Here is a 24774-nt window from a genome sequence, read left to right on the forward strand (position 1 = left end):
AGGAAGCAGGAATATTCTAGAAAATATATTGATTAGGACAAATAGAGTCCAACCTATTTCTCAGCTTAAATCAATTGATAGATTTCATTGTCATAAGCATTTGATTATTAGCCAGAAATCCTAGATAAATGGATGGATTGCTGTAGACGTGATAGTTCGAGCGATTATATGTCAGGCTGGTGTTTTAAAGCTGTTACTTAGGTAGGTTTAAAACAGCAGATCTCACTGAGGACAGTTTTCTGTGCCCTGTGCAGAGATCTGCAGGGAGTGTACAGAGACACCTGGTGGCTGGCAAGGCAAAGTACCTTGGCTTTGTCAGACCATCAAGAATTTGAAACTCCTCCTCAAATTTGGTGCATTGGTTGAGAATTGCAGTCTTTGTTCCAATTCTTTTAGTAGGATTGCTGTTCTATATTTAAAACAAATAGACTTTTGATTCTGTTAGATGATTTCTAGAGTGTCCCAACTTTTTAAAAAGATCATTCATTGGGTGAGTTAGCCAGGTCTGTACTGAATTGGGGTCAGGACAAGGGGGAGACAAGAGAGGCATTTGGCTTGAGTGAAAAATCTAAGGGGTGCAAAAAATATTAGTAATGAATAGAGATGATGATGATGGTGGTGGTGATTGGTCTGGGTTTTTCTTTTTTTCTTTCTTTCTTTCTTGCTTTTTTTTTTTTTTTTTTTTTTTTTTTTCCCGAGACAGGGTTTCTCTGTGTAGCTTTGCGCCTTTCCTAGAACTCACTTGGTAGCCCAGGCTGGCCTCGAACTCACAGAGATCCGCCTGCCTCTGCCTCCCGAGTGCTGGGATTAAAGGCGTGTGCCACCACTGCCCGGCTTGGTCTGGGTTTTTCTATGTAGCCCTAGCTGGCCTAGAACTTACTATGTAGGGCAGAGTGGCTTCCAACTCCCAGGAACCTTTGCACCTCTGCCTCCCAAGTGCTGGGATTAGAGATGGACCACCATACACAGCTTTGTATATAATTTTAGTGTAATTTCTCCTCCATCCTCACTCCTTTTTCCACAGTAGGATCTTATTATGTTACCCAGGCTGGTCTGGAATTTGTGTCCTCAACTAATCCTCCTGCCTCAGTCTCCCAGGTAGCTAGAGCTAACTGTGCCTGGTTTAATGCACTATTTTTAAAAGATAAATTGAATGTAACATTTCAGTATAAAAGATATCAGCAATTTTTTACATGCATGAATGTCTTAGTTACTTGTCTATTACCATGACAAAACACCATGACCAAAGCAACTTATAGAAGAAGAGTTTATGGGGCGGGGTTACAGTTCTAGAGAGCTAGAGTCCATGAGAGTACTGAGGCAGGCAGGCAGGCATGGCCCTGGAGCAGTAGCTGAGAGCTTACATCTTGGAGCAACAACCACAAGGCAGAGAGTGAGCTAATTGGGAATGGCATGACCTTTTGAAACCTCAAAACATGCCCCCCACCCCGTGACACACCTACCCCAACACCACCACACCTCCTAATTCTTTGCAAATAGTTCCACCAACTGAGGATCAAGCATTCAAATGTATGAGTCTATGGGGGCCATGTTTATGCCCGGTGCTCAGGGAGGTCAGAAGAAGAGTCAGATCCCTTAGAACTGGAGTTACAGATGGTTGTGAGCCACCAAGTGGGTGCTGGGAGCTGACCCCTGGTCTTCTGCAGGGGCAGTCAATGCTCTTAACCGCTGAGCCATCTCTCCAGCCCTGAGATACCAACGTTTTAAACACAGAATCAGTATTGCTGACTTTCTCTTTCAGCTCAGGCACTGAGAACAGCTACCACACAGAGGGTCCGGCCTCTGGCCTGCTTCGTCCACGTCAGCGGAGCCTTCCCCTTGCCCCGCCACACAGTGGCCTTGCCTTTACTATAGCCTTTCTGGTCTCCTCTCCCTCATATCAGGTGTACACAGCCTGGATCAGTGGTAATGGCAGGAAAGACTGAATGGAGAACAGAATGCTACAAAGTAGCCCAAAAGGGAAAAAAAAATCAGAATTAGGTCTCCCAGTTCTCCTCCTTATTTGCAGGACCCCACCCCCACATATCCCCGACGACACACCTTCTTCCTGTCCCTTCTTCCCCAGAGGCTTCTGCCTAAGGGCTTGCTGTGATTTGAACAGGTTCCCCACAGCTCATGGGTTGGAAATTTGACTCTCTCTATGTTGAACCACGTTGAGATGCACTTTATTTATCATTGTTGTCTGTATGATTTGGGGGAGGGACACAGACAGGCCATAGGGCGTCTGTGCAGGTTCGAGCGCTCGGTGGAGTCCGTTCGCTCCTTCCACCTTTACATGGGCTCCAAGGCCAGGACTCATGTCGCCAGGCTTCCTTAGTGAGCACTTTACCCTCTGAGTGTCTCAGTGTGTGTGTGTGTGTGTGTGTGTGTGTGTGTGTGTGTGAGAGAGAGAGAGAGAGAGAGAGAGAGAGAGAGAGAGAGAGAGAGAGGAGACAACTTCAAGTGTCATTCCTCCTCCTTAGGCAGCATCTATCGCTGTTTTTGAGTTTCTTAGTGGCCCAGAATTTTAGACTAGACTGACTGACCAAAATAGTCCTATGGCTGTGGTGATACTGTGTTCCCCAAAATATTGTGCACCCTAATAAACTTATCTGGGGTCAGAGAACAGAACAGCCGCTAGATGGACATAGAGGCCAGAAAATGGTGGCACACACACCTTTAATCCTAGCATTTCAGAGGCAGAGATCCGTCTGGATCTCTGTGAGTTCAAAGCCACACTGGAAACAGCCGGGCATGGTGACGTATGCCTTTAATCCCAGGAAGTGATGGCAGGAAGCAGAAAGGTATATAAGGCGTGAGGACCAGGAACTAGAGCCTGGTTAAGCTTTTAGGAGTTTGAGCAGCAGTTCAGGTGAGACCCATTCGGATGAAGACACAGAGGCTTCCAGTTTGAGGAAACGAGATCAGCTGAGGAGTTGGTGAGGCGAGGTTAGCTGTGGCTGGTTCTATTTCTCTGATCTTCCAGCATTCACCCCAATACCTGGTTTGTTTTTATTAATAAGACCTTCTAACAATTCCTGCTACATATGGCTCTGTCTCCTCAGGACCAGGATTACAAGTGCACACCACATCTGCTGGTCGTGTGTGTGTGTGTGTGTGTGTGTGTGTGTGTGTGTGTGTGTGTGTGTCTTTAACTGGGTTCTGGGGATCTTAGGTCCTCAAGCCTGGGAAGCAAGCTCTTTACCAATTGAACCACCTCCCCGGCCTGAAACTTACATTTCAAATTCATATGTCAGTGGTATCAGGAGGAGGGTCTTTGTGGTTAGATGAGGTCTTTTAGGGGGGAGTGGCAGGATTACTATCTTTACAAGAAGCGGAAAAGAGACGATCTAACAAACAGACTCCCACTTTCGTGCCAGAAGACACCCTGTCATGCTGTAATGTAGTAACAGGCCCAGAGGTCGGCGCCATGCTTTTGGAATTCCCAGTCTCCAAAGCGTGAGGAATGAATCAGCTCATGAATCAATCAGTCTCGGCTGCTCTACAGGAGCCGTACAAAATGGGCCAGGGAGATGGGTTGCTTCTTAGGGGTCTTAGGGTTTCTATTGCTGTGAAGAGACACCGTGACCATGGCAACTCTTATAAAGAAAAGCATTTAATTGGGGCTTGACCACAATTTCAGAGGTTTAGTTCATTGTCATCATAGCAGGGAGCATGGCAGCATGCAGGCAGACATGGTGCTGGAGAAGGAACTGAGAGTTCTAGATTGGGATCCGTAGGCAGCAGGAAGAGATGAGCATCCCTGGATCTGGCTTGGACTCTTGAAATCTTAAAGCCCACCCCCAGTGACACACTTCCTCCAATAAGACCACACCTACAGGGACACAGTTCCTATTCCTTCTAAGGCGTGGCACTCATTGATGACTAGGTATTCAAATATGAGCCTGTGGGGGCCATTCTTATTCAAACCACCCCATCAGGGGATACACAGTTGAGAAAGGGGTTAGGAGCTAGTCACAAAATACCCTCGGAGGGGGTCAGTTGGGTTTGCCTGGCTCTGTCTTGTGTTTCCTTAGTTCTCTTCCCCAGGATTAACATCTTTGAAGCAGGCTGGTCCTGTGAACGAGACAGGAGGGTCTGTCTCCTCCTGACACATCATCCACCCCACATCATCCACCCCACCAACTCTTGCAATGTCCTCCAAGAAACGGTGATGGCAAACAACGGAGAAATACCGTGTAACTGTGACCACACAGTCTGCTGTGAAAAGAGGAAGTACGGCCAGCGGGGTGAGAAAGGACTGGACGTTGAAGAACCGCTAACGAGGCAGCTAGAATGTTCCCAAGGAGAAGTGCTTCTCAGCCCACAGTGAGGAAAGACCCCAGACGGTACGGGACACCAGAGGTGCTCACCTTGCACAGCTCTATTCCCTTAGGGGACCTCGGGGTGAACAGTGTGTCTTCTGACAAAGCACAGACATCGGAGCCTGGCTAGATCAGGTGCCCAGGATCATGTATCCACCATTCTCCTGACCCAGAAACTGCCTGGGCCTTAGCACCTGCTCACATCCCTTCATGAGCCTGGCTTTTTCTTGGCAACTAAGTGGAGTTTTTACTGCGTCCTAGAGCCCGTGTGGCTTAGCAGGGGACGTCATATTAACTTTTGTCGTCAGCTTGCCATATGCCAAGTATGTGCCTGGCAATTCATCTGTTTTCTCTTGAATCCTCACAATAATCCCTTTTAAGTGAATGTAAAAATGAGTCTCAGGAGTTATTACTCACACAATTAATAGATGATGGGCCTATGACTTGATCTTGGGCCACAGGACTTCTACTGTGTCCTATCGTCCTTTCTGCTCCATCAGGGTCAGCAGAGATATGGGGGGGGGATGCCTTTGGGCCCAATTCTGCACCAATGGTATTGGCCTTGGTGGGGTTCCCCTTGAGGTAGGACTATCTATGATGCACAGTTGCATACAGAAAGGTGAAATCTGTGTTCATGTGCTCAAGGGAGTTTGCCTGACACAGGTTAAAATATAACACAGCAATATGCTGAGTGTAAGGCTAAATAACACCCCAGTGTAAGTGAGAAAAGAAGGGGGATGAGGAGGAGAAGAGGGAAGGAAGGAGGAAGATAAGGAGGAGGAGGAGGAGGAGGAGGAGATGTACTTCGGTAATCTTATAGATAATAAGAAAGATATCAACTGTTTTTCATCTGTTCTCCCAATTTTTGACTCCTTAGCTCCCTTTTCTTATTCTACGCATGACTTACTTGTACAATCCATACATATATGATCAGTATAGAACATGATGTGGTCACTTCTGTCCTGGGACTTAATTTCTAGTAGGGAGACAGATGATAAGCAAGTACATAAATGTGGCACATGCTTCGGCTGCTCTTGGGTGTGAAGGGAAAAAAAATCAGGAGAATAGAGGAAAGGAGGGCTGGGCTGGTGTGCAGTACAGGGACCTCGGAAAGGCGCTTCTCCCATGGCGGCCTAGCAGCTGACCCAAGACGGCAGGGAGGGAGCCAAGAGGGTACGGCTAACCATACTCTTGACAGAGGGGACAGAACAGCCAAAGCCTGGAACAAGAGTGGTGTGGAGTGTCTGTGGGGCATCGAGGAGACTGTCGGGATGAGTGGAGTAGGTGAGGGACAGTGTTGCAGGAGGTTTATGGGGGTAGGGCTCCACTCTCAGATGAAAATCCATGGAGATAGCTCAGTGGACAGTGGAGGATCAGAACTGTGGGGACAGCGTGGCCGGTAGAGGCAGGCATGGAGGGGCTGGTGGGAGTTAGGGGACAATGGCTCGAACCCGGCTGTGTGGGAAGAGCGTGAGAGGTGGCTGGGCTCTAGACATGTTATAGGACAGCGAGCACCTGCTGACGATTGGATGTGAGTGTTGGGTGTTGAACTGTGTACCCACAGATGCATATTTGAAGTCCTGACAGTCCCCCCAAATATGACTATATTGGAAACTGTCTTTAAAGAGGGAATTAAGGTTAAATGAAGGTGTGGTGGCATGCACCCGTGATCCCAACAATTGGGAGGTAGAGGCAGAAGATTAAGAGTGAGCTATCCTCAGCTATGGATGAGACCAGCCTGGGCTACTTGAGACTCAGTATAAGATTTAAAAAAGATACTTTAAAGTGGGGGAGCAAAGATGTACGAGCCAGGCAGAAGGGCAGAGGTCAGAGGTCAGAGGTCAGACATTTCAAACCCAAACTGCTTAGTGTCCCTAGAAGAAGTGATTATGATCCAGACACACACAGGAGGAAGGCTGTGGAGATGCAGGGAGAAGACACCATCTCTAAATCAAAGAGAGAGGGATATATCAGAATAAACTATCCATGCTGACATTTACAAAAAAATTAACATGTAAGGGTATTTTTGCCTGTGCACAATGTGTGTGCCTGCTGCCCGAGAAGGACAGAGCTGAGGAATCTTTGGAACTGGAGTTACAGATGATTGTTAGCTGCCGTGTGGGGGCTGGGAGTCAAACCCAGGTCCCCTGCAAGAGCAGTCAGTGCCCTTAACCACTGAGCCATCTCCCCAGCATCGGCCCCCCCTCCAACTTGACCATAAACCTCTAGCTCCATAAATTCAGTTTTGAATAGGTCTGCTATCTATAGTATTTATATAGTATATAGTGCATGGTTATAGTATATAGTATTCAGTATACGGTATATAGTATGTAGCATATAGTGTATAGCGTATAGTATATGGCATATAGCACACAGTATATAGTATGTAGTATATAGTGTATGGTTATAGTATATAGTATTCAGTATACAGTATATAGTATGTAGTATATAGTATATAGTGTACAGAGTATAGTATATAGCATATAGCACACAGTATACAGTATGTAGTATATAGTATATAGTGTATAGCATATAGTATATAGCATATAGCACACAGCATATAATATGTAGTATATAGTGGCAGAACAGCATGAGGTGGGAGAAAAAGAGCAGAAGCCTGGCATGTTCACCAAGTTTATTTTAGGTCATGGGGCTTTTCCTTCATGGTTCTCAGAAACCCCGGGCAAGCCTGCCTTGCTGGATTTCAGCAGCATGGGGTGCCCAGTCCATTGCACCCCTCTAGCGTCACCAGGCATTGTGGGAAGAGTGTTGCTTAGACACCTGAAGCTATAAAGGTGGACGCAGCTCTACAGCCAGTGAGGATGATTTTATCCAGAGCAATGCAATACGCACCCATGCTCCCTTGCTCCCAAGACACCCTCCCTCCCTCCCTTCTGTTCTGCTCTACCTGGCAGTTCCTCCAGGACAACGGATCGGGGTACAATCGAGGGGAAAGCTGTAGGGGGATCACCAGCCCCCTGGGACTCTTTACCTCAGTAAAGCTGAGCCCATCCCATCCTCCCAGCTTTGGGCTCTGATTCCTGGGGTCCCGGAGAGACTCACACATACTTCTGGAACACTCCGATTTTCTCCACAGCTGCCTGCCCCTGGACCAGCTGGAACACAGTTCCTAACGTCGCTAGGCATATAACCAATATCGGAGGACTCTAATTCCTCGCCTGGCACTCTAATGGCTAGGAGAGGTTTGTACAGCCTTCACTCAACACATGGGGGGCTGCTGTGCGTTCTTTGGGCCCATGTGTTTCGAACTCTTTGTTAGAAAGTTTCCTATATTTGGAGCCTGTATAGACGATGGTGCCAGTAAGGGGCTGAGAGGTGCTGAGTGTCCACCCTGGCTCAGCCTTGCACCTTACCATGCCAGGGTGGGCACTGTAACTCTCCTCTGCCTGCAGGTGATGCCCCTTCTTCATGGGGCACTGAACCTGAGCACACTTTGTCTGAGTACAGTTATGTGGATTTATGAATTCAGTGACCAGCATCAGGGGGCAATAAACCATGACCCACCACCTATTTTTGTAAATAAGATCTTTCTTTCTTCCTTTCTTTCCTTCTTTCCTCCTTTCCTTCTTTCCTTCTTTCCTTCTTTCCTTCTTTCTTTCTTTCCTTCTTTCCTTCTTTCTTTCTTTCTTTCTTTCTTTCTTTCTTTCTTTCTTTCTTTCTTTCTTTCTTTCTTTCTCTCTCTCTCCTTTCTTTCTCTCTCTCTCCTTTCTTTCTTTTTCTTTCCCTTCCTTCCTTCCTTCCTTCCTTCCTTCCTTCCTTCCTTCCTTCCTTCCTCCCTCCCTCCCTTCCTTTCAATTATTTATTTATTATGTATATAGTATTCTGCCTGCATGTGTCCCTGCAGGCCAGAAGAGGGCACCAGATCTCATTATAAGTGGTTGTGAGCCACCATGTGGTTGCTGGGAATTGAACTCAGAACCTCTGGAAGAACAGTCAGTTTCTTAACAGCTGAACCATCTCTCCAGCCTCCTTCCTTCCTTCCTTCCTTCCTTCCTTCCTTCCTTCCTTCCTTCCTTCCTTCCTTCCTTCCTTCCTTCCTTCCTTCTTCCTTCCTTCCTTCCTTCCTTGTCTGTATATCTGTTCATTTGTTTTGAAACATATCTGGCCTGGCACCTGCTGCAATCCAGAAATGCTCCTGCTTCAGCCTCCTGAACGCTGAGATCACAGATACTTGAGCCACTGTGCCTGACTGTGAATAAGATTTTCTCGGAACACAGGCACACTCATTCATTTTGCGATTCATCTGCTTTCTCGGTCTAACCTTCAGGAAGAGTGACTGTTAAGGAGACCAGATGGCACAGAGCTGAAAATATTTGCTGTTCGGCTTTTTGTTTTTGTTAGAGAAAGGGTTTGCTCATCTCTGTGATAGGTTTAGACTGGGTAACTCAAAGCGTACACACTGCCACCGATAGGCATTCTGGCTCATGCCTGTACCATTTTGTCTACAAAGGAGTTCAAGGTTGACCTGGAGCCACATAAAACACTCTGTCTCAACACCTCCTACCCACTCACAAATATTATTACAAAAATAAATGAACAACTCTACTGTGGGCTGACAATAATATTAACATTGCTGTGGTGTGTGTGTGGGGAAAGGCCTGGAGAGATGGCTCATCAGGTAAGAGCACTTGCTGCTCTTCCAGGGACCAGAGTTTGATTCCCAGCACCCCAGGGAGATGGCTCACAACCACCTTCTTCTGGCCTTGAGGGGAACGCAGGTATATATGCACACTCACACAGACACATACACATATTCACATAAACAAAAAAATAAATCTTTAAAAAGGACAAGAAAATAGCAGGAGTGAAACTCTCCCACCCAAAATACAAGCTATTTGTCAAATGAAACAATTGTTCTCTAACCAGTTCTGTTGAGACATTTATGGTAGAAGAGAGAGGGAGAGGGAGAGGGAGAGGGAGAGGGAGAGGGAGAGGGAGAGAGAGAGAGAGAGAGAGAGAGAGAGAGAGAGAGAGAGAGAGAGAGTTATTGAAGGGAGAACAATAAATAAATAAGTTTTAACTATAGCTTATATGTATTTATCTATCTAGATATAGATATATAGAGTATGCTTTCCCCAGTAATGCTTACTTTTTAACAGTTTTATGTGGTGATATTGTGTCCCCCAATATATTGTGCACCCTAATAAACTTATCTGGGGTCAGAGAACAGAACAGCTGCTAGATATAGAGGCCAGAAAATGGTGGCACACACACCTTTAATCCTAGCATTCCAGAGGCAGAGCTCTATCTGGATCTCTGTGAGTTCAAAGCCACACTGGAAACAACCAGGCATGGTAACAAGAGTCTTTAATCCCAGGAAGTGATGGCAGGAAGCAGAGAGGTATTTAAGGCGTGAGGACCAGGAACTATAGCCTGATTAAGCTTTTAGGCTTTGAGCAGCACATTTCAGCTGAGGTCCATTTGGATGAGGACTCAGAGGCTTCCAGTTTGAGGAAACAGGATCAGCCGAGGAATTGACGAGGTGAGGAAGCTGTGGCTTGTTCTGCTTCTCTGATCTCTCAGCATTCACCCCAATACCTGGCTCCAGGTTTGTTTTTATTAATAAGACCTTCTAAGATTCATGCTACAGTTTTATAATCAAGTAGTGTTTCTAGAGTTTCCCATGAAGTAATTAATTTACTTCTCAAGACAACTCTAGAAATTCGCAGAATTGGGGAGGTAGAGGCAGAAGGGTCAGAAGTTCCAGCCTCAGCTATATAGCAAGTCCATATTTAAAAAAAAAAATCATCTCTAATGCTATCTGCCTGCTTTCAAGCCTTATTGAATCTTGCACAGTAAATTCAACTAATTTCTTCTGCCACTTAATGTCCTGGAAGCAAGAGTTCCAGGTCCCCTTTTTCGGTATGGCTTGGATGGAGAGAGAGCAGTTTAGTGGAAGATGAGCAGGCCTTGGGAAGGCAGTCATACCCCCTTCCCCTGTCCTGGTGTGTGTGTGTGTGTGTGTGTCTGTGTGTGTGTGTGTGTGTGTGTGTGTGTGTGTGTGTGTGTCTGTGTGTGTGTGTGTGTTTGATGTATGTGTATATACTGTGCGTGCATGCATATGTATGTGTGCATGCGTTTACCTGTGAGTAATGGCACATGTGTATCACTGCACACTTTTGGAAGTCAGAGGACAACCTTGGGTGCTGCTCCTCCTACTTCGAGACAGGGTCTCTGCTCCTCACTGCTGTCCCACGAGCTCCAGAGGGTCCTCCTGTTTCCACCTCTTAGGAACACAGCGATACAGATGCTCACTGCATTGCCTGGCTTCGGGTGGGCTCGGGGGATTTGAACTCAGGTCCTTGTGCTTGAAGCACATGCATTACCTGCCGAGCCATTTCTCCAGCTCTCCCATCATGATTCTTGGAAGGAATTTACACTTGGTCTTAGCCAAGAGATGAGAAGCAATATAGAATTTGTAAGTTTACTTTGTATTCGTTAGCATCTTGGCCTCAAGGCAACCCTCTCTCCACCCCGACACCCTCCCACCCCATCCCACCCTCCACCCCCCCCACCCCCCGCCCCGCCAAAAAAATAAGTAATTGACTAGTTAGCTAAGCATTGACTTAATTAGCACTTTGTTAGCATTAAGAGGTGACCATCAGCTTTCTCATCGTCGTTATTATTATTTTTTAATTCTAAGTGACCCACTGAACGAACAGAGTTGCCACAAGTAACCAAAAGCAGCCAGTAGGGCAGCTGCTACCAAGGGTTCCCTGAGCACCTCTTGCTCAGAGTACTGTGGAGAATAAAAGAAACCGGAGGTGAGGCAGGAAGAGTTTAAGCCTGTAAGTGAACTATCACTCCCCCCTGTGGCCAAAGCCATACTGTTAAAAAACCAGGGCAGGCATTGTTCATGTTGTGAGCACAGTAGTTTGGGGTAGTGGCCTGGATCCCATCACTAGCCACTAGCTGCTGGAAGCAAGCCAGCGTGCATCTCGGGACCTTGGCTTCCCCACAGGAAAGCGAAGGGTTAAGTAAAACTCCAAGCGCACCCTCAGCCTTGGATGCTGGAGGGCAGTTGTTTGTTGAAGGAAGCATGGTCCCAGGGCCTAGGATTTGTGTCACTGAATGAGTGAGACTGGAGAGGGAAATAATGTCTTCTCAAAGAACAGAGGGGGGTGGACAATCAGAAACACATTCAGGCTTGGATGTCTGTTCCACATGGGAGACCTTTTCCTGAAGAGGGATGGAGTGACTCATTATCTACCTGTAACCTGAACGAGTAGTGCTATCCGATTTCCTTGCTTTGATCCCAGGCAGCCAGGTTATCTTAGTTTGGTTCTCCAGGTAGCTCCCCTAGACAAGAGAACAACCATGAGCTCCTGGACTACAGATGCAACGGAAATTGACGTGTATGTGTGTGCGCACGCACGCGCGTCACTCATACTGTGCATAAAATTAGCTATGTGAAAAGTGAATGAAATGCTATAAAATAGCACTTCAGTGAAAAGGAGAAGCAGTGTGGTGATATCATGTCGGTTGGAAGTTAGTCTCACAGGATCTGGTTAGCCTTTGAACCATTTGCTGTAAGAGCTTGCGGAGCCTGGTTGACTGGGGAGATGGAGACATTCTGAAGCTGCAAAGCTGAGAGAGACGTAAATCTCTAGCATGTCCTCGAGGCTGTCCTGTTTACACAGGGGTAGACTGGTAGCTTTGGGGAGAGGGATTGTTATTTTCCCTAGTCAGTTTGCTTAGGGACACTCAGAATGACCGGGAGACTTGTCCAGAGTTGTAGGGCCAGTTCGAGTAGGTATCGCACCCAGGGGTTTGACTCCAACTCTAATTCGAAACACTGCCGCTCCCTCCGGGACCAAACTTCTCCCATGCGGCAGACCGTCTCACGCCTATATTCCTACCCCTTTACTCTGCAAGATCCATGCGGAGTGGGACAATGGAAGAAGTGATCAGAAACAGGGATAGAAGAAACTCGACGGTCTACTTGTTCTAGAGACCAGACAGCTATTTCTCCTCCCCTTCAAATGCTACTAGAAGGGCAGCGGTGGTCTCTGGATGTCAGCTCTGTGTCTGTCTATAGTCATTCCACTCCCCTTGGATTCTGCACCCAAGCTGAATCCAACTGTGGCAGGCAGGTGTAGCAAGCTCCCATCCTGCTTACATGGAGTCTCTAGGTTGTCAGGTGTGGCCCTCAGTCCCTGCTTCCTCCTTTTCTTCTTTGGTCTGGGTGGAAGGTAGCTGTGCGCTAAGATACCCCCGCCAAGAGCAGCATTGACTCCCCTCCCCCATCCCACCCCCGGCTCCTGGCATCATAGTTACTAGAGCTGCAGTCTCAGCTTACCAGAGGGGAGGGCAGGCAGTCACCTTCTGTTACGTGACTGTGGCAGTGAGGGCCCTTTGTGTCCTCCATAGATGAAAGTCCTTGTTATCTGGCTGGGGCATTCTGGAGGTCGGGAAAAGATGAAATGTCCCCATTCCTGCATCTCCTTTTGCTGGATGTATTTTGCTGCTTCTGGACTCAGAGGTGAGAGTCTAGTGCCATGCTCCATATGGACTCCTCTAGAGCCTTTTCTTTGGTAGGAGATGGGGTAGGATCAGAAAGACAGGAGAGCAGATGTGAGCACACACAGACATGTTCGTACCTCTTTCTGACTCCTGAGGATTGGAGTAGATAGGACCAGCCAGAAAAAGAACTCATTCACTCACTCCAAACTTGTCTCTAGCTAGTGTGAAGATATCCCCCATTTCGATCCCTGCGACGTTCTTGTTTTGAAATGCTGATTTGGGTCCTTTCTTTGAGCAGCTGTAGAAACAGCAGATGGAAAATACGCTCAGAAATTGTTTAGCGATCTCTTTGAAGATTACTCCAATGCCCTGCGCCCGGTAGAAGATACGGACACAGTCCTGAATGTCACACTGCAGATCACGCTTTCTCAGATCAAGGATATGGTGAGTAACAGTTGATGACGACACTTTGGAAAGAGGATTACAGTGAAAACAAGCATTTGCTTCTAAAGGGAGTGTCTTGAGGGGACCTTGGAAGAGAGTGACGTGGGCAGTTCTGGGTACCAGCTTGCAGGAGGAAAGAGAGCCGGGAAGATCGAATGAGTCAGTTCACTAAATAATATCTAATCGCCTACAGTTCTGGCCACAAACTCTAACAGATGAAGGCAGTCAAAAGAAACAGTGTTGCATGTGGTACAATTCTACCCATGAGTGTCCAAAATAGGTCTGTCCATTCAGACAGAAAACAGAGCATGGGTTGCCAGGGGCTTGGGGAGGGGCCAGTGACTGCTTAATGGCTATGGGATTTCTTTCAGGTGTGATGGAAAATGTGCTTGAGTCAGATAATTGAGAGGATTGTACAGTGCGGTAAGTTACTGGAAGCCACTGACAATTATAAAATGGCTAAAATGGAGCTTTTTCATATTTTATTTTAATTATGGGTATGTGTGTGCCTGTGTGTGTGTTTGTGCATATTAGTGCAGCGCCTGCAAAGGCCAGAAGAGGGCATCAGATCCCCTGGAGCTAGAATTACAGGCAGTGGGGGGCTGCCTGACGTGGGTGCTGGGAACTGAACTCAGGTCCCCTGAAAGAGCAGTACACACATTCTACTCCAGTCTCCTAAAAGAGTACTTTGACATTATGTGGATTTAATCACAATTTAAAACAAAGAAAGGTGGTGTTTTAAGATGACATGGCTGGTTTCCTGCATATAAATATTTAATTGCACAGCATTACGAGATTTGAATGATGTTTTCTTTCACACATGGTAGATATTTCCCGACTCCTGGCTCAAATGTATTGTTGGCTGATCCATTTTCAGAGAAAATTGAGCAGTTGGTTCATGGAAGGATATAAAGTCTTAAATACCTGTCTCTTCTACATTCTGCACACTCTATCAAGGAGACATTAGATGCAGCCTTGATAATCAATCAACCAGATAGAATTTTGAAAAGGTCTCGTTTGTGGGTTGGAAATAGACGGGCATTCTTAAGATTCCTGTTATCAAGAATAAGTTATCCCAAAGCTGAAAGCGTGGACTGGATAAAGTGACATCTGGATTCACTGCTTAGGATGAGAGAAATCAGATTCTGACAGCCTACCTGTGGATCCGCCAAACCTGGCACGACGCATATCTGACATGGGACCGAGACCAGTATGATGGGCTGGACTCCATCAGGATCCCCAGCGACCTGGTGTGGAGGCCGGACATCGTCCTATACAACAAGTAAGTGCGGCTCCAGCCAGACGATTCCCTGCGATGAACCTGCTGATTTAGTAGGAGTTTAAACATGACGTCAAGGGCACATTTAGAGCGCACATGGAGCATCAATCTGTGTTCCTAGTCCAAATCTCAGATTAAAGCCTAGCGTTGGAAGGAGGCTGTCAAATTTTATATTCTCCCTTTCAGGTGCAGGATTGGAGGCAGTGTTAGTCTTCTAAGGAATAAGCTATAAGCACAGACGGGGTGACTTGAAGGGGAGACTCTGGTCAGCTCACACTTTCGGAGGCTGGAGGATGAACACGTCCGTGGGCTGCCAGCAGGAACCTGTTCCGTGCTCTGTTCCCCAGCTCTGGCGTTTGCTGTCCTCTGTGTCCCCCGAGCTGCAGAAGCATCACTTTGATCTTTGCCTTCGTCTTCACAAGGGAGTTATCTCTCTGTGTGTCCTGTCCCCGAATCCCCTTGTGAGTAGACGTGGTACAGACTGAGGTGGCCACCCTGTTCCAGCATGAGCTACATCTTGACTCACTGTATCTACAATAACTCTTCCTCTTCCCTCTTTCCCTCTATTCTTCCCTCTTATGTGTTTTTGGTTGTTGTTTTTGTTTTTGAGACAGGGTTTCTCTGTGTGTAGCCCTGGCTGTCCTGGAACTCACTCTGTAGACCAGGCTGGCCTTGAACTCACAGAGATCCACCTGCCTCTCCCTCCCAAGTGCTGGGATTAAAAGCGTGCACCACTGCCGCCTGGCTGATCCTCTGTTTTTAAAGACAGGATCTTGTTGTTTTGTTCAGCTGTCCTGGATCTGGCAATCTTTCTGCCTTGGCTCCCAAGTTTACCACGATTCCAACTTAGTTCTGTTTTTACTTAAGGTTGCATTCTGGGATGCTAGAGAAGCTGGGACTCCACTGTGAGAATTTCTGGAGATACAGTTTAACCTGCTCATGGTCCGAAGATTAGGTGCCAGAAATGTTACTAAGATTAGATAGGATGGGTCACCTAGAACCTGCCCTGTGGGTTTCAGACTATAGACTGGAGGGAAGGTGGAATCTTGGGACTGTTTTGGCTCCTTTTCTCAGAGCAAGGGCCCTTGTGTACGTAGGTCCAGTTCATGTTTCTCAAACTATGAAGTATACTTGAAACCACCTACCAATCTCGACAAAACCCAGATTCGAATTCAGTAGATGTAGGGTGGGCCTGCAGATCTGCATTTCTACAAGCTCCAGAGGGCTCTGGGTGCTGCTGGCCAGAAGGAGCCAGATCTCTTGCCCCAACTCCAGCTCAATGTCTCCATCTCCTGGCAGTTTGTCACAGGATTGCTTCTCTCTCTCTCTCTCTCTCTCTCTCTCTCTCTCTCTCTCTCTCTCTCTCTCTCTCTCTCTCTCTCTCTCTCACTCTCTCTCTCTCTCTCTCTCCTGGAACCTGAGCTCCTGTGGGTTGAGAGGGGTTCTTTTGTTGTTCAGATAAAAATGGAGGCTACTAGGGGAGGGCTCCTCGGGCAGAGCCTCCTAGTGGTCATGAAGATTCCTTAAGGGAGCCACGGTCCTGAGTGGCAGCCTCGGGTTTACTCATTCCTTACTCAGAGCCCTCCCAAAGGTCCATTCCTCATTTTAAGTGACCAGGGGAATGTTCCACACGCCTTCCAAGCAAGCTAACATTTAAGAATCTACCCTGTCTCCCCCTCCTCCCCCTCCCCTTCTCCCTCCCTCCCCACCCTCTCTCCAAGATGACTCATGGGATCCACCGCCACTTTGATCCACAAAGTGAGATCTGAGAATTCAGTTGACATAGATGATCTCTCAGCATTTTCTGTCGGCTCTACCAACTCTCCCTGGGGAACAAACAGGCTTCTTGGTTCGGTTGGGCACTGCAGTGACCAGTACTATCAAAATGCTTCTTTGCAAGCTTACACATCACTAAGTTAAACCCGCACCAGCACTGTGTACTAGAGAAGTAAGCTGTGTGCTCCTGAGCTCATGCCGGTGGTGCCTCTGCCCTGTAAGAGCAGAAGGGGAGACTAACTCCCTAAAGAAAATAGAGTTTTCATACCTAGAAATAGCAGGGGCAGATGTTGATAAAATAAGAGAAGATATCCTGAGAATTAGCGAACATCTGTAATATTCTGGATGGATGGTTTTTTTCCCCTCTATGTTTTCCAAATGGCAGCGATGAAACTAGAGACTCAGACTTTAGCGCTGACAGACTCCCTTCTTTTTGGATGTTCAGATCATGGGTAGCATTGATTCGGGCTGGAAGGAACCCATCAGAGATGTTTAATGGAAGATGGTAAGGGAAGTGGTCCAGAGCAGTGGCAGGAGGTGGAGGAGAGAGAAGGATGCCTTGGAAGTGATTCCAAACTCACGTGCCAGAGGGACTGAGAAAGGGGCCTCACTGCCAAGGTTGCTAAAGTGACAGACACAGGGGTAAGTCAGCAAGGCTCCTGAACAAGTGCCTGTCCTTGTCCCCACCTGCTCTCCAGGGCTGACGATGAGTCCTCGGAACCCGTGAACACCAATGTGGTCCTGCGGTACGACGGGCTCATCACCTGGGACTCGCCAGCCATCACCAAAAGCTCCTGTGTGGTTGATGTCACTTATTTCCCCTTCGACAGCCAACAGTGCAACCTGACCTTCGGCTCCTGGACCTACAATGGCAACCAGGTGGACATATTCAACGCCCTGGACAGCGGCGATCTCTCCGACTTCATTGAAGACGTGGAATGGGAGGTCCACGGCATGCCTGCCGTGAAGAATGTCATCTCCTATGGCTGCTGCTCGGAGCCATACCCAGACGTGACCTTCACGCTCCTTCTGAAGAGGAGGTCCTCCTTCTACATCGTCAACCTTCTCATCCCTTGCGTCCTCATCTCGTTCCTGGCTCCCCTGAGCTTTTATCTCCCAGCAGCCTCTGGGGAGAAGGTCTCTCTGGGAGTGACCATCCTGCTGGCCATGACTGTATTTCAGCTAATGGTGGCAGAGATCATGCCAGCCTCAGAAAACGTGCCTCTGATAGGTGAGTGCATGCTTGCAGCTTAGCTTTGTAGCAGCCCGGGATGGTGTGTATGCCTCAGACGGAAGCGACTGGCCTGATGGGCTCACGAAATCCACTCAGTGCCTGCAGATGGCATCTTGGCCTCTAGGTGTGGGTTGTTGGAGTTAAATGGGTCTCACGGTCTCCAGGTTTCCAAAGGAACAATTGTTTATTTTGTAGTTATCTGTTTTGGGTTTTTGAGACAGAGTTTAATAGTGGGTAGCCCAGGCTGGCCTCAAACTTGTTCTTTAGCCAAGAAAGAACTGGATCTTTCCGTCTCTCCCCACTCCACCTCCTGAGCGCTGGGATTCCAGATATGTTCCACCAAACTGTTTACTGGGGGATCAAACGGGCCTCGTACATGCTGGACAAGCGTCTGCCGATCGAACTCCAGCTGCAGCTTAACAGCGACCTCTGCTCTCTGTTCACAGTTCTAGGTCTTTCTTCTTAAAAGGAAGTGTGGCAACTGTGACAGGAAGCTGAGCTGGACACTCAAGTCAGACACCCCACAGAGCTCCCCTCCCCCACTGATTAGAGCAGAGGTTCCTGTGCCCAAGGGGTTTGCTTTATCAATCTTTTCAAAAATTAAATGTTTTATTTTTAAAATCTAAATAATAATAATAATAATAATAATAATAATAATAATAATAATAATAACAACGTGTTAGCATCATTGGCCAGGATTTGGGAATCTGATCATTGTAAAGCAGAACACATTTTCTTCTATTTTGGGTGTGAACCTAGCCTTTGACAGCTGAGCCGTCTCTCCAGCCCCCAGAAGGCATTTTCAACAGTCTGCAGTAATGTAACCTGCCTCCCAGGGTTGAAGCGGAGGCTGAGACTGCCATGCCTGCTTCTCTTCCTACGTTGTTCTGAGTCCCCTCCACCACATTTAACACCTCCTGCCCCTGCCACCGAGGAGACCCTCCAATCCAACACCACCTCGACTTGCTGCCATCCTAGATGCTCACTGGGACCCGAAGTCCACCTTAGTCTTAGTTCCTTAAGATAAGGCACAGGAGAAGTCCCAGAACTCAGGGGCTGGAGAACAAGAGTCACCGCGTGCTGTGTTCCTTCTCCACAGAATCCACTTACCCAATAGTCGGACAGTGATGCATTGGTTTTTATGGAGACGTCTTCCTTTTTAATTTTTGTTTTTTGGAGGAACAGGGTCTTATGTGGCCCAGGCTCACTTGGAATTGATCCTGTAGCTGAGGCTGGCCTTGAATTTCTGATCCTTCTGCCTCCACCTTCCACATACTGGGACTGGCACTACCACATTTGGGTATTTTCCCTTTTATGTCTCTTTGCGAAGACACAGACACACACACAGACATACGTACAGACAGAGACACACAGACACACAGACACACAGACACACAGACACACACACACACACATACACTTTCCTCCTAAAATAAACACAGGTTTTCTTCTCACTAATAGAGAAAAGTATAGGTATCTTGTATCCTAGTACTTTTATTACTTCTCTGGAGACAGAAATGAGTGACATTGGTTAGGCATGGTGACAGACACCTGTCACCCAGCACTCAGGGGTGGAAGGAGGAAGATTGGGAGTTCAAGGCCTGCCTCAACTACACAATACCCCATCTCAAACAAAACCCCAAACCAAGCCAGAAATGATAACTTCTGTCTGAAGTGGGATCATTGACAGGTCCCCCTCTCTTCCTTAGCAGTGACATTCAATCACGAGTTTCTAAGGAGAGATGACTCACGAATTTGGGGAGCATTAATCGTTTCTATGGTAACGTGGGATTTGTCTTTTTAGGATTTTTGAGGACATTTGTTAGACGCCACAGCGTTTTATCTGTAGCACCTGTGAAGTGTACTCCCTGCCTTCGGCTCTCAGGGACAGCATCTCACCACGCCACCAGGCTAGCCTTGGACTTGGATTTTCATCCCTCCTGCCTCAGCCTCCCAAGTGCTGCCTAGCTTTGGGCTCCCATTCTCTCCCTCTCCGCCCTCTTCTCCACCCCATCCTGGGCTTGGAGCTTGGACCCAGGACCTCATGCGTGTTAGCCACGGCCTCAGCTCTTTTGTTCTCACAGTACGCAAACATGTTTACATTTTCTGGATGACAAGTAGCATTTCGTGCATGTTTCTGGCCCGTACTCCTTTTATAGTTAATCTGGAGTTTTTAATAAATAATAAGTGGATGTTAAACATTATTATGAGTGCCCTTCTGGGATGGATAACTGTGCTGAGGCATCCTAACCTTAGAACAAGACCATTTTTTTTTTTTTTTTTTTTGCTTCAGGTCAAGCTGGACTGAGATCAAGGCCGCTGCTGCTTCCAAGCAGAACACCAGGAAGAATTAATCATAACAAGCCATGGCTGCAAAACTCTGGGCACTGGTTTAGAGCTGGGGATGGGAGGTCACACTGAGCCATTTCCCACTCAGGGCAAGACCAGAATTACCGCAAGGCCAGGCTATCGCTAACCATAATAACCCTGGGTCTCCACGACACTGAGCACTGCCTGATGCCCCCCCCCCCCCGCAACTCCCCACCACATGAAAGCCGCCCCTAGCCGGCCTCTGCAGCTTCTCAGTCAGTCTTGCCTGATACAGCTTTATCACAGGCTACCTAACAAACTCTACTCTGTTTTCTGTCTTTAGCAGATTCATTCACAGCTCCTTTGTTACAGGCCTGCCAATGCTGTCCGAGGCAAGGCAATTACCAAGCGTCTCCTCTCCATTTCTAAGATAACTATGTGAGTTTCCTCTTTTACCCCATTAAGGTGTGAATTACGTCAATGGGCTTTCCTGTATCGAATTTTGGATTCCTCAATGAGAACCTCCTTTTTCATGATATATCAAGACACTCTAGGGAGCGGGGATATATGTCAGTGGAACAGCACTTGTCGGACACGCAGGAAGCCCTGAATTCAATCCCAAGTACTGAAAAATAAATGAATAGACACTATGGGAGCCAGGCGGTGGTGGCACACGCCTTAAATCCCAGCACTCGGGAGCCAGAGGCAGGTGGATCTCTGTGAGTTCGAGGCCAGCCTGGTCTACAGAGTGAGTTTCAGGACAGCCAGGGCTACACAGAGAAACCCTGTCCAGGGTGGGGGTTGAGGGGAAGTCTGGAGGGATGGCTCAAAGGTTAACAGCACTGGCTGCTCTGAGATCCTGAGTTCAATTCCCAGAAACCACATGGTGGCTCACAGCCATCTGTAATGAGATCTGGCGCCCTCTTCTGGCAGGCGGGCAGGCAGAGCACTATATACATAGTAAATAAGTAAATCTTAAAAAACAAACAAACAAACAAACAAACATGAAGAGGAGGGTATAGCTCAGTTTGTAGAGCACTTGCCTAGCATAAATAAGTATGTACAGTGATGCATGCCGGGAATCCCCAGCACTTAAGAGGTGGAGGCTTGAGGATTAGAAATTCATGATCAACTTAGGCTGCCTGACAAATCCAAGGTCAGCTGGGACTGACAAGAGAGTCTATCTGAAAAGAAAAATGGTAAATAAATTAAAAGACATTTTGAAATTCCATTACAAAAAGCTTTTCCCAATGTGTCTCTAAGAGAGACGAGTCACTATTCCTTTTCTCGCTGTGTTTTAGGATTAAGTTGGCTCCTGCCTCTTAAGGCTCCCTTCCCCTGCTCTCCCCATGAGCGGCCTTCTTAAAGATTCACCCATTTTATTCCTCTCTTTCTTTTTGGAGAGGATCTCTTTCTACGTTATGCAGGCTAACCTTCACCTCCTGGGCACAAGCATCTACCTCCCCTCCACACACCCCACCCCCAGAAGCTGAGATTGCAGGTGTCAATCATCCTTGGGAGGAGGGTGGGGCTGGGGTGGCTGCTCGTGTCCGGCACTCCCATTCGGGGTCATGCTGAGGCAAGAGCAGGCCCTCTCCCCATTTTGCCCTGCATCTCACTGTATCGAGGCAGGGGCTCTCCCTTAAGTGAGGTGTCCCTTTCAGCTAGGCTGGCCGGTCAGTGAGGTTGGGGCTCTACCTGCCACTGCCCGCCAGTGCTGGGGTCGTAGGCGCAAAGAGCCACAGTTGGCTTTTTACATGGATGCTGGAGACTCAAACTCCGGGCCTCACGACTGCACAGCAGGTGGCCTTACCCACAGTACCATCTCCTCATCCTTCGGCTCTAATTGCTGTTTGTTTGTCTGTTTGTTTTTGTTATTGTTGTTCAATATTTTATTTCATGAATTTGTACCCTTCCCAAGTCTTTCCTTCATTTCCCCTTTTCAGGAACGTTTGAATGCCTTATGTAATCAAATCGCACTCAAAGTCAGTGGCGTGCCGGGTGATGGTGGCACACGCCTTTAATCCCAGCACTCGGGAGGCAGAGGCAGGCGGATCTCTGTGAGTTCGAGGCCAGCCTGGTCTAGAGAGCTAGTTCCAGGAAAGGTGCAAAGCTACACAGAGAAACCCTGTCTGGAAAAACACACAGTAGTAGTTGGGTCCCATAACAACGAGGCCTGGAGGTATTCTAGGAAGGGGTCTAAGCCATTTGGTGCTGGTTTGTGGAGATGTTTGTTCACATCCCCGTAAACATTTGTGAACCTTTTAAACTAGAGTCAAGGATGGTACTGATACTTTGCAGGTATCATTTATGCTACACCTCACTATATTGTAAGGCGCATAATATTATTACACTTGTTTTATGGAGCGTGAAGCTGGAGTTGGACAGAATTTTAGGCTTAGTTCTGAGTTTAGTGGGTGACGACGCTGGACTTGAGATTCGAAAGTCTCCACTGGTGGCCACTAGGGTAGATCAGTTTCTTAGGAAAGGCGTTTGTTTCTTTTTCATCAACTACGAAGAGAATATGAAATTGCACTTAGCTGATCCCACTGTCATTGCAGGTAAATACTACATAGCCACCATGGCCCTGATCACGGCCTCCACAGCCCTTACCATCATGGTGATGAATATCCACTTCTGCGGGGCCGAGGCTCGGCCAGTGCCACGCTGGGCTAAGGTGGTCATCCTGAAATACATGTCCAGGATCTTGTTTGTCTACGATGTGGGTGACAGCTGCCTCAGCCCCCGCCGCAGCCAGGAGCCGGAACAAATCACGAAGGTTTACAGCACACTCCCGGGGTCCAACCTGAAAACACCCAGACACAAAGACCTTTCCAGAAAGAAGGAAAGGGGCAAACTCTTAAAGAATGACCTGGGGTGCCAGGGTGGGGCGCCCCAGAACACTGATAGTTCCTGTGCACGCTATGAAGGGCTGACGAGAAATATCGAGTACATCGCCAAGTGTCTCAAAGACCACAGGGCCACCACCTCCAAGGGCAGCGAGTGGAAGAAGGTGGCCAAAGTCATAGACCGGTTTTTCATGTGGGTTTTTTTTGCTATGGTGTTTGTCATGACCATTTTGATCATAGCAAGGGCAGATTAGGGGAAGCAAGGAGTGGGTCGCTTGGCACTAGAGCTTTGGGAACAATCAATAAAATTCCCCCGTGACCTGTTCTAATGTTTGAGTCTGGTTGCTGTTCATATATAATTTAGGAATATGTTGTGTATGCCTTTATTTTTAACTTCAATCCATACCCTAGCTCTGTGTCAGGTTAAATTCGGCAGGAGAGCCGAGCTTTCAAGGGTAAGGAGGAGGAAATGGTGACAGACCCTTTTTAGAGCCTCCCATAAAGGTGAATGGGTCTCAAATTGACCTAATTCTTTATCTCTTTATCACTGCAGACAACAAAAGAGAACTTTTCTGCTTAGATTTTAAAGCAAGAAAAGACAAAACAAACAAATTAATTTTCTCTTAGTCCTTAATAAGACATTTTTTTTTTTTCAAAAGGAAAAGAGTCATGTAAACTCAGCCTGATAGATGCCTCGAGGGGCCTTATTCAGATGGGGTGCATTGTAACCCAGGTCTCAGATGGCAAATTCAAGATTTTTGTCCTGGCTAGTTTATGGTGATTACACCACACCTATAATTCTAGCACGGGATTGGGGGTGGGGTGGGGAGCAGAGGCAGGAGGACCCCCGCAAGTGCAAGGCCAGCCGGTCTATATGAAGGCTATAGGATAAGATCCTATCTCAAACAAACAAACACAACAATAACAACAAGATTTTTGTCCCACAGAAAGTCCAGTTTCAGACATTAAAGGGAGAGAATTTTTTTTTCATAACCGCGATGCTATGAGCGTTTGTAATTTTGTGCTCTAAAGATAAGTCTTTAATTAAAACAAGATAGATGGGGTTGTGCTTGTATGAAGCCTTTGATCAAGCTAAGGAATCAGCAGTCTGAGCTCACTCATTCATTCCCCTCCTCTAAGCGTTGTCTGTCTGTCCATCTCCCCACCCCACCCTCACACCCCACCTCCTGCACATAATAATAAAGGAATGACATACGTTTGCATGGATGTCAGAGCAAAGCTGTGTCGTTGATGCCTGGCCAGTTCTGATGCTGACAGTCCTGTGACCTAGGCAGGCAGGCATCGGCTCTTCCTTCTCAGGGGAAGAAGCTGGGCTTTAGGAAGGCAGGAGTTAGTGTTTTGCCCAGCTGAGTGACATGTGGACTGAAGTTCCACATTCAATACTACGGGTCCACGTCGGACCAGGCCTGCTAAGGTCATGACGGATCATTGAAGAATAAGAGCGACTCGGAGATTCTTAGTCTTTTGGTTTTCATTTGTTTGGTTTTGGTTTAGTGTTTCTGGGACAGGGTCCTGTGTAGCCCAGGCTAGTCTCAAACTTACTTTGTAGCCAGTGTTGACCTTGAGTACTGCCTCTACCTCAAAAGTGCTGAGATTGTAGGCATGTGCCACCACACCTAGCTTCTCCTTCTTAGTTCTAGACTTTCTGCCTTAATTCACTTTCCTTAAAAGCAACAACCAGCCGGGCGTTGGTGGCGCACGCCTTTAATCCCATCACTTGGGAGGCAGAGCCAGGCGGATCTCTGTGAGTTCGAGGCCAGGCTAGGCTACCAAGTGAGCTCAAGGAAAGGCGCAAAGCTACACAGAGAAACCCTGTCTCGAAAAAAAAAAAAAAAAAAAAAAAAAAACCAAAAAAAAAGCAACAACCAAAAAACCCCACTCTAAAAAAAAAATTATTTTATTTAATTAACATTTTTCATGTATTTTACATACCGACCACAGTTTCCCCTCACTTCTCTCCTCCCGTCCCCCCCCAACTCCCATCTCCCCCCTCCCCATCCACTCCTCCTCCATCTCCATTCAGAAAGGGGCAGGCCTCCCATGGGATTGCAC

The 24774-nt window shown here is 47.4% G+C and overlaps 1 protein-coding gene across 1 annotated transcript; it reads left to right on the forward strand.

The window, feature by feature from the left end:
- Positions 1–12545: 12545 nt before the first annotated feature.
- On the forward strand, positions 12546–23160 carry Chrna9 (cholinergic receptor nicotinic alpha 9 subunit). Its single transcript, XM_028882215.1, has 5 exons — positions 12546–12828; positions 13108–13253; positions 14381–14535; positions 17007–17539; positions 22414–23160. Exons 1-5 carry the CDS (start codon positions 12717–12719, stop codon positions 22953–22955), a joined length of 1488 nt encoding a protein of 495 aa, XP_028738048.1. The 5' UTR covers positions 12546–12716; the 3' UTR covers positions 22956–23160.
- Positions 23161–24774: the final 1614 nt, after the last annotated feature.

Source organism: Peromyscus leucopus, chromosome 10 (genome assembly GCF_004664715.2).
Source record: "Peromyscus leucopus breed LL Stock chromosome 10, UCI_PerLeu_2.1, whole genome shotgun sequence".
NCBI lineage: Eukaryota > Metazoa > Chordata > Mammalia > Rodentia > Cricetidae > Peromyscus > Peromyscus leucopus.

What these genes read in the sequence shown, in the direction of transcription:
- Chrna9 (XM_028882215.1), top strand. Translation starts at nt 12,717, where the DNA reads ATGAAAGTCCTTGTTATCTGGCTGGGGCATTCTGGAGGTCGGGAAAAG. An exon ending in TGCTGCTTCTGGACTCAGAG is followed by an intron (nt 12,829 to 13,107) that starts GTGAGAGTCTAG and finishes TTCTTTGAGCAG; the next exon opens with CTGTAGAAACAGCAGATGGA. An exon ending in GACATCGTCCTATACAACAA is followed by an intron (nt 14,536 to 17,006) that starts GTAAGTGCGGCT and finishes CCTGCTCTCCAG; the next exon opens with GGCTGACGATGAGTCCTCGG.